This window comes from Stylophora pistillata, chromosome 1 (assembly GCF_964205215.1).
Source record: "Stylophora pistillata chromosome 1, jaStyPist1.2, whole genome shotgun sequence".
Taxonomy (NCBI): domain Eukaryota; kingdom Metazoa; phylum Cnidaria; class Anthozoa; order Scleractinia; family Pocilloporidae; genus Stylophora; species Stylophora pistillata.
Window position 1 is genome coordinate 56,394,113 of NC_142519.1, and position 13,522 is coordinate 56,407,634.

General features: G+C 38.3%; 2 protein-coding genes and 1 non-coding gene across 6 annotated transcripts in view; all 3 read right to left on the reverse strand.

The window, feature by feature from the left end:
- Positions 1–4,791, reverse strand: part of LOC111331155 (ras-related and estrogen-regulated growth inhibitor) — a 9,423-nt gene extending 4,632 nt beyond the window's left edge. The window contains exons 1-2 of one of the 3 annotated variants that reach the window (XM_088724650.1): positions 4,722–4,791; positions 2,556–2,651 (exon numbers count right to left, since the gene is read on the reverse strand). In XM_088724650.1, the coding sequence (XP_088580776.1) occupies positions 2,556–2,646 (91 nt within the window). In that variant the 5' untranslated portion in view covers positions 2,647–2,651; positions 4,722–4,791. Of the gene's footprint in view, positions 1–2,555; positions 2,652–2,813; positions 3,356–4,721 lie in introns of those variants that run through there. The other 2 variants (XM_088724656.1, XM_022936215.2) reach the window with 2 other exon arrangements.
- Trnan-auu (transfer RNA asparagine (anticodon AUU)) lies at positions 293–365 on the reverse strand. The gene has a single exon. It is a non-coding gene; the product is annotated as a tRNA-Asn (tRNA).
- A 2,404-nt stretch (positions 4,792–7,195) lies between the features above and the next one.
- LOC111331154 (ras-related and estrogen-regulated growth inhibitor) lies at positions 7,196–13,043 on the reverse strand. Of its 2 annotated transcripts, XM_022936212.2 has the most exons (6): positions 12,792–13,043; positions 12,616–12,712; positions 12,120–12,261; positions 10,535–10,591; positions 9,826–9,899; positions 7,196–8,414 (listed from the first exon to the last, which is right to left on the reverse strand). In XM_022936212.2, exons 2-6 carry the CDS (start codon positions 12,664–12,666, stop codon positions 7,983–7,985), a joined length of 756 nt encoding a protein of 251 aa, XP_022791947.1. In that variant the 5' UTR covers positions 12,667–12,712; positions 12,792–13,043; the 3' UTR covers positions 7,196–7,982. The 2 variants fall into 2 exon arrangements, with proteins under 2 accessions (XP_022791947.1, XP_022791946.1); XM_022936211.2 differs by having other exon boundaries at positions 12,616–13,024.
- Between the last annotated feature and the right edge of the window lie 479 nt (positions 13,044–13,522).

Consider the following 13,522-nt stretch of genomic DNA (forward strand, 5'->3'; position numbering starts at 1 on the left):
TGACAATCTGAAAATACCCTTCATGTCAGCACGCACTGGATAGATTGCTGCACACTTACAAATGTAACATAAAAGATCCAGCATCTTGCATTTGTACTGTATGCGGGTGAAGTTGCTTTAGAAAGCTATCTTGCTCAATTTCAGTCTCGTCTCTTTTTTCGTTGTAAATCAGTTTAAATGATTGAATCAGTTTTATCCACTGTGTTACACTATTTCGTATACATATGATGCACGATCCTCGCAGTAGATAGCGCTATTTAAGCAACAGCGAAAATCAGACCTGAAAAAAATCAGGCCTGTACGGGATTCGAACCACTGACCTCTGCGATAATAGTGCAGCGCTCTACCAATTGAGCTAACAAGCCAACTGGGAGCAGGCCGTTAAGTTGATTCGTAATAAACCCGTGAAAGTGATAAATGAGATACAATGAAATATATGAAGTTCATATATTTTGTACTGCGGTATTAGATACATATGATGCACGATCCTCGCAGTAGATAGTGCTATTTAAGCAATAGCGAAAATCAGACCTGAAAGAAATCAGGCCTGTAAGGGATTCGAACCACTGACCTCTGCGATACTAGTGCAGCGCTCTACCAATTGAGCTAACAAGCCAACTGGGAGCAGGCCGTTAAGTTGATTCATAATAAACCCGTGAAAGTGATAAATGAGATACAATGAAATATATGAAGTTCATATATTTTGTACTGCGGTATTAGATACATATGGTGCACGATCCTCGCAGTAGATAGCGTTACTGCTCCCAGTTGGCTTGTTAGCTCAGTTGGTAGAGCGCTGCACTAGTATCGCAGAGGTCAGAGGTTCGAATCCCGTACAGGCCTGATTTTTTTCAGGTCTGATTTTCGCTATTGCTTAAATAGCACTATCTACTGCGAGGATCGTGCATATATGTATCTAATACCGCAGTACAAAATATATGAACTTCATATATTTCATTGTATTTCAACTATTTCGTATGTAAGATACGTTTCAACAGCAGTGTGTATTCAGGTACCGGAAGTATTTGTTTTTCATTTTGATAAGTTGTGTCATGTAATTAATTTTCGAACTACCATGTGCTAGAAGTTCTTGAGACAAAGACGTAGCTTGTTGAACTCATCTCATTCTTATCAGTATTTTGAAAACGATCGGTACCCCCCTAAACGTGCATGTCAATTGTGATCTCAGTTTGTTCCTTTCCGTTCTTCCGCGAAGCACTAAACTGGGAGCAAAAAGGTTATATATATGCACACGTTTTGTTTCCTTGGTTCATGTGGGACTGTTGTTACTCACTCATGGGTCGTTGTTAATTATTCGTCTGAATGAATACCTTGAAATTAGAGCGAATTTACTCAGTTTCTTTAGCGGCGTCTGAATGTCTGATAGTCAAGTGTTTTATCTGAAGATGCTGATCGAAAGAAATTTCAGTCCGGGCGTGTGTCTGCCTCACAGATGCGCTACAGATCTTGTCTTTCTTTTTCCATGTTTCAATAGGAACAAAACCTCTCAGCTGGGTGCTGTGTGAAAATCTGTGAATATGATTTATTGAAACAGCGATTACAACTCAAAGGTGCGCTTGAAGAGGTGCGCCTGGTAGCCAAGACAACAGCCGCTGTTTTGGCTAATGTATCGCGGTCCTTTTTTTGGCCGCTGTATTGGCTAATCGCGGTCTTTCCTTTTCGTCGCTATCTTTGGGTGAACTTTTATCGCAAGTGAACAGCTGTTGCGGGTTTTTGAAAAAACGTCAACATGCATAGCTTTTAGAAAAAGGCCGCGATCTTAATCTCAAGAATATAGGAAAGCCACTTGATTTGATCGCATTTGGAAACAATTTCAATTACCGATGATATGTTTATGATGCCCACACCGATCCCTGACTGATAACTAAGAAATTGTAACAAAAACATATGTTTGCATATGCTGAGATATTTTGGGAACCTTCTGAAAATGGATCATTTTGGCCTGATAATTCACTTTCTTCTTTTTTACTGAGAGCAAGTTCTTGGATTGATGATCATAATTGATTGTGAAATCACTATACGACAGAGATAATTGATAAGCTCTTGTAACTGATATGTATAATTTATCAGTTTTCCTGCTTTTGATGAAAACCGTTAAACACCCTTTCAAGTAGTTAAAGACGTATTATCATCCACTAAAATAAATACACTTATTATACTCGGCAAATAACTTCTTGAAATCTAACTTTTATGGGTTAGAAGTACTAGGTAATTCGTGGCATTTAGCTGTGTTCCATTGCCTATGGAACACATTCTATCAGAGGTCCAAAAGCCCAAGCCTTTTGATGGGCGACGTTGCTGGAAAGTTTGATTTAAGGTGTTTTCATGGGTGAGTTTCCGATCCCTAGCGGTCCTTTATCGGGGGGAGCTTGTCCCTGTTCCCGTTGGATGAGATGCTTAGATGAAATGCTAGTCCCAAACACCTCGTTAGGTTTCCTCGAAAGGTTTCCTGAGGAACCTTTCCAAACACCTTGGCAAAGAGGGCCATCGTGGGATTTAACTGCATACTCAAGGCTATAAGTTATCTGACAAACCTGATTTCCCGACGCCATCCAATCCAAGCACAACGGCGTGGACATTCGTGATGCTTGAAGGATTTGCTGAACACGTTCTTTTACGTCTCATGCTGTCTTTGTGGTCAAACCGCATCAAAACGCAAAAATAAAACATAAACGTACGTTAACGACTGTAAATGAGTTACAAACGAGACATTAATCGTTTTTTTACTATATTTATAAGCGCAAGAAAGAAAAGTAAACAAATATACTTAATCAAAACAATAGGAAACGCACCTGGTACTATTGGAATACTATATCGACGTTTCTATACTCTATCAAAATTGAATGACTCTTTTTTCACAGACTGTCGATACGACTTCAAATACGTTTACATTTCGCCGGACAATAGCACGTATGAAAAGTGCAAACAAGTGAATATTGGATTTCTCATGGAAACCAGCCAATCAAGTTAAGTGTTTGATGATTGCTCAGCGAACAAACTTTGCACAGGGGCGCGTATTACTGCACGTTTATGGGTGGCGTAGTTCCCCTCGGGAAAGTGGGAACAGTCGTTCCTAAAACAAAAATAAAAAACAAAAGCAAAAAATAGGAAGTATCCTTAAATGACAAAAATTTAATGAAAGTAAAAGCTACATTTTTGTGCACTAATCCGCAATGGTCACGCGCCAAAATAACTAATTTACGAGCTACATTTCTCACGGAAACTGACCAAACCGGTTTGACTACCCAAAAGTTTTGAAACGGAAGCTGCGAGTACTTTTCAAGGTGTGTCCCTCACGTCGCTCGCACTTAGACTGTACATTTTATCATGTACGCAATTTGCTTTCGGGGCTCATTACATCAAGGGGTCCAACGAAACATACCTCCCTGTTAACCTTTGGAATTTTAAAATTAATCCAATTAGAAGTACATACCATTTATTTAATGAACTCTCAGTTACTGCATGTGAATTGTTTCGTCGGCGAGCACGACGTGTAAACTGATTTCATTGACCAGCAAATCCAGCAAAAGACTCTAGTTGAACTGATAGTCCAGTAGAATCAAGATATTTTCTTGTTGTTGCAGAGATTTATCTGCTACATAAATGCAATAAACGTCAAACACGCCGCATGTTCGAAAGCTAGTTAATTGGCTATGTTGTATAATCGTATAAAGATCTACAGAGACGTCTTACAGCTGTTATTACTGTGCAAGACTGTAATGTGTTTCAATCATACATTCTTTTGGAACAACTCATTTTCTGGGCGTTGAAGTGCTTGCTATCATTGCAAACATTCCAAGTATCGCAGCATTTTGGTATTTTAATTTGCGCACATCAGCGGTGTTATTGGTGAGAGAGACAGGCCGATTACCCTAAGTCGAGAGTAAAATACGTTGTCTGTAGCTCTTTGACCGAGTAGTGCAATGTTGGGTGCACCAATTATGTCAAATTACATAAGAATGAAAGACTTTGTTTATCGTGAGGACGAAGAAAGAACATGTTGTTCATACCGAGAGAGTCGAGCGGGAGACAGCATCTTCGACCAAGTTATGCACTCAAAATGGTCTTGGCTACATTCTTCAGTAAACACAAGTAGCCAACTTGTGAGAAAAGGAAAGGAAAGGTTTTAGGGAGTTCTCTTAACCCATTTTGGAGTTAAAAAAAGAATAGTAAGCTGCTATAAGTGACGGGTTGATCGCAAGTAGGGTCATTGCGCAAAAAAAAAAATAAATAAATAAATAAATAAATAGATATTAAAATAAAAACAAACAAACAAACAATTCAGGCTTCGATAAAGCAAAACTCTTTTCTTCAGCTATTGCTGAGACGCTGGTACCGACTGATGAACGTCGAAGTCACATATTGGGATGATTTTGCCCGAATTTTGTCTTTGCATGTATGCAAACGAGCTTATCCTTATGTCCTTGCAACTGAAAGGTGACGTTCAATTTACGGTTAAATAGATTGGACACTTAAACTGAATTACGCCATGACCCTTCTAATCTTAGTAAAAAGACCCACTACGTATACGTATCGACACTGGGTGAGCTTCGTACAAAGTCTCGTGTTAATAGTTTGCATAAGATCAGGTTTTGAATAATCAGAAAATTTGCGCCATTATGGCTCGTTCCAACAGTTTCTGCTCTCATTACGTAATTATTTCTAAATGCAGAAAATAATGAGAAGATTTTTAAACCTACCTCAAATATAAAGAGGTTGAACTAGCCACTTGTAACTGAGCTTCGAGCGTGTGACTATACTGGCAGGAGTTTGATGAACTTTAACTTTTAAATGTAAACTCATGCAGCTCTGAGGAAGTTATTTTTAAGATTTGGGGAAAATTAATGATCGCCTCCTAACCGGATAGGCTGGCTATTTTTATTGCAAACTAAATTGCAGCCAACATTGTTCCAATTCATTTCAATGTCACTTTAACGAAGTGCGAAAAATGAATTTATGCTGTGTGTTACATACTATAAACAACTGAGGCACGTTTTTAACTAGATAGTTTTTTTGGATAAATGAAAAAATGACCTTGCATGTTCACTTCGTAAATGACCTTAGGCAATCCTTTCCGCTGAAGTCGAATGAGAGAAATTTTATGTATGAGAGGATGAACTGCTTCAGGTTATGAAAAGGTATTTTTAGTGGATACAGCAAACATTTGTTTGACCTATCGTATGAGAAATTTATAGGAAAATGATCGTGTGTTCTCTAGTAACACAGGAAACACCTGCTTTGAGAATTATAGACCATGTATCGAATTGATGCGAAAAACACCAATTAACATTTAACCTTGCTTAATGAGCCACTAGACGCCAAATTCTCTCACGCAATGAAGTAGCTATGTCGGTTAATTACGTTACGAAAAGGGAACAAAGAACGAAAACTTGAAGGCTCATTTTGTTTACAAGATATCTGCTGGGTCCATAAGCAGTTATTGGATGAGGTTGAGCATGATATCATGAATTATCGAAACCGAGGTCTGAGTTATCTGTGGAAACCGAAGGCTGAAACAGGTAACACAGGCACTAGGTTTGATAATTCACGATATCATGCGAAAACCGAATTCAATAATTGTAAATTATTGTACAATAAACAATATATATATATATATATATATATATATATATATATTGTACAATATTAAACAATCTGCAAAACAAGGTACTTATCCCTGAGTAGTTTGCAAAAGTTTGAGAATACTACACGGACGAGGGGCTTGGAAACTAGGCAGACTTCAAACTCGACATGAAAAGTGCAAGGGGTATATTGCATTTATCATGTCAACTTTTCACGCTTTTGTATATTCAAATTGAACGCTCTTAACAAATCAGATTTTTCATAGTAATATAAGAGCGTAAAATCGCAATTGTTTGTTAAGTCGTCAGTTTGGACTTTCTTTAGCCGTTTAGAACGGAATTAGCGTTTCTAAGAGAAATCTTTGAGTGTGGAGACCTGTAGAGGCAAAAAGCACGGAGAGATGACTGTCGCTTGAAACACGAATGAGATTATCACTTTTTGCGATTGAGTAAGTTTTCTTTCTCTTTTTACATCATAAAATACCGCGGTTGAATTGAACATTATGGGCATGAGAATATAGGAAATGGTCGCCCACCCGAAGAAGCCCGTAATTTCCAAACACACTTTCCTCGCCAGTACCATAGGAGATATATAGGTAAAAGTATGGAATAGCATACTGATATTAGGGAGTCACTCTTTGTCAGAAACTCTTTACGGAGGCCAATTAACGTTATCAACTCAATTGATAAAACCATATTATCTACTCGAGGCATACTCTACGTCACTTCAGCGAAGTTGAGGTGTTAGTGTAATTATACGAATTCTAATATTACTACAAATTTACTTTTTTACAAATTGTCCAAAATTCTGTAATTCTCCTCACGTTAAGTGTGCACCATCAGAAAAATATATATATCTTATTAACTAAGCGCGAGGGCCGTACTGGTAGAATATCGGCCCGAGGTCTTGACAGTACGGACCGAGCGCAGCGAGGTCCGTACAAAAAAGACCGAGGGCCGATATTCTTCCAGTACGGTCCCGAGCAAGCTTGGTTAATAAGAGATTTATTACACGACTGAAGGTCAAAGGGACACAAGTGCGGTATTATTCGGGACAGTGCCCGGTCCAATACTGAGAGAATATTGACCGGCAATAGAGCATTTTGATTGGTTGATTTTAGTTATTGGCGGATATTTCTGGAGTACAAGTAACGCGTAATAAAATATCACGTGATATTTGTACTCGTATCGCCCAGGCCATTATTTGTACTCTACGAAGCACAGTTGGATAACAAAGGGAAATACTGTCTGTGGGAGGAGGGGGTCTGGGAATAGATTATGGTGCGATTCTTGGCATGAACCGATGATCAGTTGCCTGAAATTTACAGTACTCTACTGTTTTAAGAGAGAATAATTTTAAGAGACTGAGTTCGAATGGTCAACCATCTCAGGCTAGGATATTTTCAGAGTCAATATACACTGTATTCAGTCATCAGGAAATGAGGAAATGAGGAAATGATATTTTACGTCCCAAGCATGTCGCTTAAATGAGAGAGAGTGGAATAACCACGTGCCTAAAACTTCGCGACGTGTGATCGATTATTTCTGGACCCTGCTGAAATCAACGAAAATGGGATTGATTAAAAAGTACATTTAGTGGGTTCAAAATTATTTAATTTGAGTCTTTCATTAGTAGGAATATGATATATAAAGTTGATTTGATAGGTCAATGCTTCTTTTCTTTCCTTCAAAAATGGTATCAAACAAATCTCCAATGACCGCAGACCACACTTGTCTGACTATATATTCGTGACATAAAATACTACTATAACAGAATTATCAACTGTTAGAAATTCCCCTATTTTCCCCTTGAGCCTCTGTGGAGGCGCGGTGGCCTCATGGTTAGTGCGCTCGACTCCGGATCGAGTGGTCCGGGTTCGAGCCCCGGCCGGGACATTGTGTTGTGTTCTTAGGCAAGACACTTTACTCTCACAATACCTCTCTTCACCCAGGCGTATAAGTGGGTACCGGCAATTTAATGCTGGGGGTAACCCTGCGATGGACTGGCATTTCATCCAGGGGGGAGTAGAAATACTCCTAGTCGCTTCATGCTACAAAAACCGGAGTTAAGCACCGGCCTAATGGGCCACTAGGCTCGTAAACAGACTTTACCTTACTTTTGGGCCTCTAACTTAAAATACCTTCAGTTGATAAGTAATGATTAGAAATTTGTGAGAAGCCATTTTCAAATTAAAATGAAAATTATTTGAAAAGGAAATAGGCTTGTAATCATTCCTCAGAGAATGACTTGCTGAAAAATTACGGAATTTTTTTATGAGCCTCCTTGACTAGGTTCGCGTTGGAAATAATGCCATATTGTAGGACAAAATCTCTCAGCGTAGTCTTTTTCGTTCACTGTTTGCATTGGAAAGGCTGCCTCTAAAACTCGACGCTTCCTGATCGGTTTCTGTGTTCAGTAATAACAGTTTGTCCTTTGTTCTTGAAGCCTCCTTTTAATCTCCTCATCAGGGGAGACTTGGGCGCTTTTTGTACATGCCCAAGGGACACTCTCAGATAAGCTTGTTTCAATACCTTGCTGTGCTCAGAAAAATCTTCCGAATTTGATAACTGATGGAATGAACAACCCATGTTCACGGCAAAAAGTTTTCCCTCAAATTCTGTCACCTCTGTGTGTCGTTTCTGATCTGCTTTTGATGCTATCAAAAAAATTTTTGACGAGGGAATGTTCTTTGTTTCGTGTAGATATTTGACAATGAGGGTGGCCTCTTGGAACGATGAGCGATCAGTGATGGAGTAAAGTACAAACACTATGTCCAATGACGCACAGGTATCAATCTTTTCTTTGCAATTCTGAAACATTGTATTAGAAATAAAACTTTTAGAAGTTAAAGGGGTAAGGTGTACAAAAAAGGCATCATATATTATCAGAAATCTGTGCTACGAGCGCGATTTCCTTAAGGACCTTTTAGATTCAACTGCTTGTCTCTCAATATTTGGAGTTAAAAGATGAGAAGTGTTGAGATCAAGAAGTAAAAGGGGCTTGAAGGTGCTAGATTTGAAATCCTTGTCAAAAGTCCGAGTAATTGGCGCAATTGCCAGGATTGCACCTATCGCTATGCATGTCTTAGATCAATGTGAGTATTTGAGCAATTGCGTACCTACCCCTCCCCTAACGCAACATTAACCCCAACTTGTTATGAATCGATTGTTGTTGAGTTGGGGGGAGGGGTGGGTGAGCAGTTGCTCAGATACTGACAATTATCTCAACTGTTCAATGTATGCGCATGCGTAGTCTAATTCATTGTCCGTGTAAGCTCCAGTTGCTGTATCCTTACTTAACACTTTTACTCCTAAGATCTAATTAATAAAATAATAATAATAATGGTTTATTAAACTCTCTTGCAGTAACTTACTGAATGAACGAGTTATGATACAATGAAAACTTAATAAGAACGACTATGGACATTTCTGTATACATTAACTACAAGTTATATACACCACACGGAACATACATCACATTTTTTAAAAATACTTAAAAGTTAAAAAGTCTTCGGTGCGCTTCGTTCTACAGGTAGCAACGTTTCTGTAAAGATACAACTGGTCTGATTTGTGTCTGAGGTTATAGGGACAGGTATCGTCTAAGCGCGTTTACCATAAGGTGTTAGTTTGGAGAATTTGGTATTAGATCAAATAATCTCCAAATTGATATTTTTCTCTATTCTCATCCCTCGTCTGCTTGACATTGGAATGATATTGTAAGGAGAAATTCTGTCTTGGTAACTCCTGGGAGTTTAAGGGTTAAGGGCTAGGATGCAAATGGAAATGTTCCTTTAGAACCGATATTGTAGTAGTTTACAAGTCAAATCACTCATGCTTACAGTTAGATATGTTACTTCGTTCATCACTGAGCTCATCTCAAAAGAAAAATGAAAAGTCGAACTTAATTGGAAGCGCTATGATAATTTACTCGACAAGAGTGGTTGTTTACAGCAAGTGTATTACTTGTTAATTGCAGACATCTTGAATTGTACGTGCTAATAAATCAAAACGAACTCAGTGACTCCCACATGTTATCACTAAATAACTGTCACTGTGTCTAGATAGAGCTTTACACGAACCAATAAATAAGAACTGTGGAGGGATCAGATACATCACCAACTGTAATTATCCGATGTATATGAAATCTTTAACTTCAAAAGTCATTTACCCAATGCAGGATTGTAATAATATTTAAGCAAGTAGCAAGAAAAATGGTAAATACCTTGCCAGCTGTATCAAAAACATGAAATAAAACCTCTTTTCCTTCTATATCAACGCGATGCTGGTACCAGCTTTCTGTGGTTTAAAAGCAATTTGAGGAATTCGTTTACTGTTTCCGCAAATTCAAAACTAATTAAATGTCCTCAAAAGATAACCCTTGTACGATCGTCATCTTTTAGTTCTGTGTGTGAGTCAGTGGAGTTGTGATGCCTGTAGGTCAGCGAATGCCAAGTTGTTTGGTAAGCGGCACCATCTGGTAGCAAAGCCAATGTTTGTAACTCCTCTAGCCCTATATTGAAACGTCTTTTCATAGTCAGTAATATTCTTTCTTTGAAGTTTTTAACATTTGAACCTGAAAGTTGAAAGTATTTCGTTCGTCTGTTACTGGTTACAATCTACACTGATTGCGTCAACTTTTTAATCAAAATGTTTCAGTTTTATCGCAATGCTTCAGTTGATAAGTAAATGACTCAGTAATAGATTGTTATTTGAATAAAAGGTACTGATTTCCGCATACGTGCTGCGATTTTTGTCCAAGTCGTAAACAAGTGACGCCTCCTGAATAATTTAAATATTTTTCGAAACATTCCAAGGGAAAGCCGATTGTTGGTCATAACATGATTCCTATAGAGATTCAAGAATAGTGGACCTTACTGGTTTAGTCACTAGCTGTTACAATGAAGCAGTATCTATCGTAATTATCAACTTACCTAGTGTGCCGTCATATTCGCCTATGTAACGACGTGTCAGAAGACGAACAGTAAAGGCTAGTAGAGGGAAAACAGAGGGTAAACAGGATAAAATTTTAACCAATAGCATGTAATTTCTACTCGTATTACCCTTACACAGCAACACATGATCCAGAAAACAAGTATCGATGAGGGAAAAAGAAAAAAGAAATCGTCATTTGTAGGATCTGATCACGACACCATCCCGCAACAAAGTTCCCATTTCGCTAATTTACTTGGTAACGGTACAACAACTACAACAGAGAAAATTAAGTGTTAGATTTGAGGAGTCAAATGGCTGTGTACTGCATTATAATAACTTCAACCAGGCAACGTTAATTTGTGCTAATGAAAGTAAAAAAAAAAAAAAAAAAAAAAAAAACTATACAATAAATATAAATATAATTAGGTAAGAGAAAAAACACAGCATAAGAACATCAAAAGATGAGACTTCAAAAGGTTTCGCCGTACAGCAGAATGTTTGTTTGATTGTGTTGTTTTGGGAGTTTTATCAGCTTACAAACAAACTCCCATTTAAAGAGTTATCGGGAAATCATGCAAGCTCGGGAGCATGGCAAAGCGACTTGACGCTTCGGTGAACGGTACAATCGCGTATTAGAGAGCCCAAAGTAAAAATGTGAATGCAATTTTCGAGAATCATCATGAGAGCAGAATAATTATCGTCCCGTCAAGGAGAGTCCAAAGTTTAATTTATTCCATGTTACCTTTAATTTCTTATGAATTTGCACTTATATATTTTTGGTCACAGCTTTACCACCTAAAGCCGGAAGGATATAAAAGAAATCTGATTACTGATGATAAGCATCTTTGTGCCTACCAAAAAGCCAATGTGTTAAAATTTAGAAATGGAAATTAAACTCGATGAGTGAGTGGCGTGGGTCTAGCTTAAGATGGATCGGTTTCCTGCTGAGAGAAGATGCTGTACTCACGCAAACTTTTGTAGTGTTCTTAGTTGTTATGAAGTAGAGCTACAAACTAGTATCGGAACGAATTTTGTTTCCTAAGAATGAGACCTGGAAATTATAGTTTTCAAGGGTAGAAATAACGCCAAAGATTGGAGTAATTTGAAAGGAGGGCGCATGGCAACTGAAAGATGAACACCTCTTGCAAACAACGAACTTACAAAAGATTTCGAGTAAATTTTGTGGAAAAGACAAGCCTTGAGTATTCGTCTAAATTTGAATAGTAATTAAGTCTTTCTTAGTGCACAGACGGAGAAAAATTCTCAAACTGACTCAACGAAAGATATTTCGGCATTAAATAGTCATTGTTGCGCTGTGAATGTCCTTACACCGGGTGACAAAATCTTAGTAAAAAAGCCTCCTTTTGATTTTATGATGACATTTCGTTTTATCCTGTCAGAACTACCTTGGATGCTTGTCTCATGCTTGCCGCAACTAGTAAGCGATAGCCAGAGGTTCACTTAAACTCTTTCCTTGCCGTGTCAGCTCCAAGACAAGTTTACTAATAATCTCTCAATTGCAGGCGCGTGCGACGGGCCTTGAAAGGTCGCGATTACACTATACATCCAAGGCTCTCCACTCACCGGTTTTTCCAACGCCATCTTTGCCCAGCACAGCCGCTCTGATGACTTTGTTCTCCTCTTCGATGTTATTGTTTGATCCCACGGTGAGATTCCTCGGTTTTCGTTGAAACACTGAATGGCTAGCGTTATCTTGTGGAAAAGACTTCAGGAAAAAAAAACAAACATGCATGCATTAGGTGGTCCATAAATTTCAAAATATACATATTGCTCCGTCTTGATATTTCTACTGACTTCTCAACGGAATCACTCATATCAACCGTTCACCGCAAGGTGCAAAAAGAATACTTAAACCTCTCAATGCATTGCTAGTCGATTTCCTTTGTAAAGAACCAGGTGATCTTCTGAGAGCTAACCGCAGAATGCATGGGAAACCTAACATCAGGGAAAAATACGCTGGGCCGCATGTTTTGTTACCTAGTGAACAAATTCATGATGATTTAAATATCGCAACTCTTAGCGAGTTTAAGTAAACATTTACCTGGTGAAATTCACTTACCATTCGTCTGCCATATTGGTCACCTTTAGTTTCCATTTTTGTGAGTTTCATGCGAGAGTCTGACAAAATACCTGATCAGCACAATAATGGATTAAACCTTGTGGAAAAACACAAAAAGGGTTCTTTGGTAAACACTCTCTCAATTGTGGTTCATTCCGTTCGAGGCTAATGCTTACAACAGCTTGCTCGCCTAGCTTCAGGGCTCAAGTTGACAAACGAATCTTTGCGAGGTGACTGCGGAGAATCATACTTCCTATTCAACGAATATTAGTTGGACGCGGGTCAAATATAACATAAGGGCAAGTCTGGTACGGAAACTGAAGTCTTTACGTCGCTTTTGAGGTAACCATTGTTCGTTGAATGGCGGCAAGTTAAGTGACTGTTATTGATACCAGGGTTGTAAGGTCATTTCGGAGTTTTCTTTTTTCGGACCATTTTAATGGAAAAAATATCAAAACTTGTCAAAGCAAAGATCCGGCCTTCTTTAGGTTATTTAGAAAGCAAACAGTGTTAAAACAGATCGAGGTTCTAAGCTTTAAGGGAGGGGCGAAAAACAAGGAAGAGTGAGCGCATCCTGACTCTTAAACTTCATTTGTACTTGAGCTTTCAATTTTAGTCTGCCATAGAAACTGTTAGTATTTTCCCAAATATGGTATCTTTCAGGAATTAGAGCTGCCGTATATAAATTAAGTATAATTCCCTTGTCTACTTAGTTTCCCAGCGACAAAGTTCTGCCTTCTAGCCAGCTTATCTTTTTCCTTAATCTGCCTCTTTAATTAGTGGATTAGAACGTGATAAAGCTCAAATGTGATTAAGTACAGAGATGGTTCAAATATGTAATGCATGTAAACCTCAGCAACCTTGACGTGTGGTAACTTCCTTGTTTTTTTTTTTTTTTTCCCTTGTT

What these genes read in the sequence shown, in the direction of transcription:
- LOC111331154 (XM_022936212.2), bottom strand. Translation starts at nt 12,666, where the DNA reads ATGAAACTCACAAAAATGGAAACTAAAGGTGACCAATATGGCAGACGA. An exon ending in ACCAATATGGCAGACGAATG is followed by an intron (nt 12,262 to 12,615) that starts GTAAGTGAATTT and finishes TTTTTCCTGAAG; the next exon opens with TCTTTTCCACAAGATAACGC. An exon ending in CGAATATGACGGCACACTAG is followed by an intron (nt 9,900 to 10,534) that starts GTAAGTTGATAA and finishes TTTAAACCACAG; the next exon opens with AAAGCTGGTACCAGCATCGC.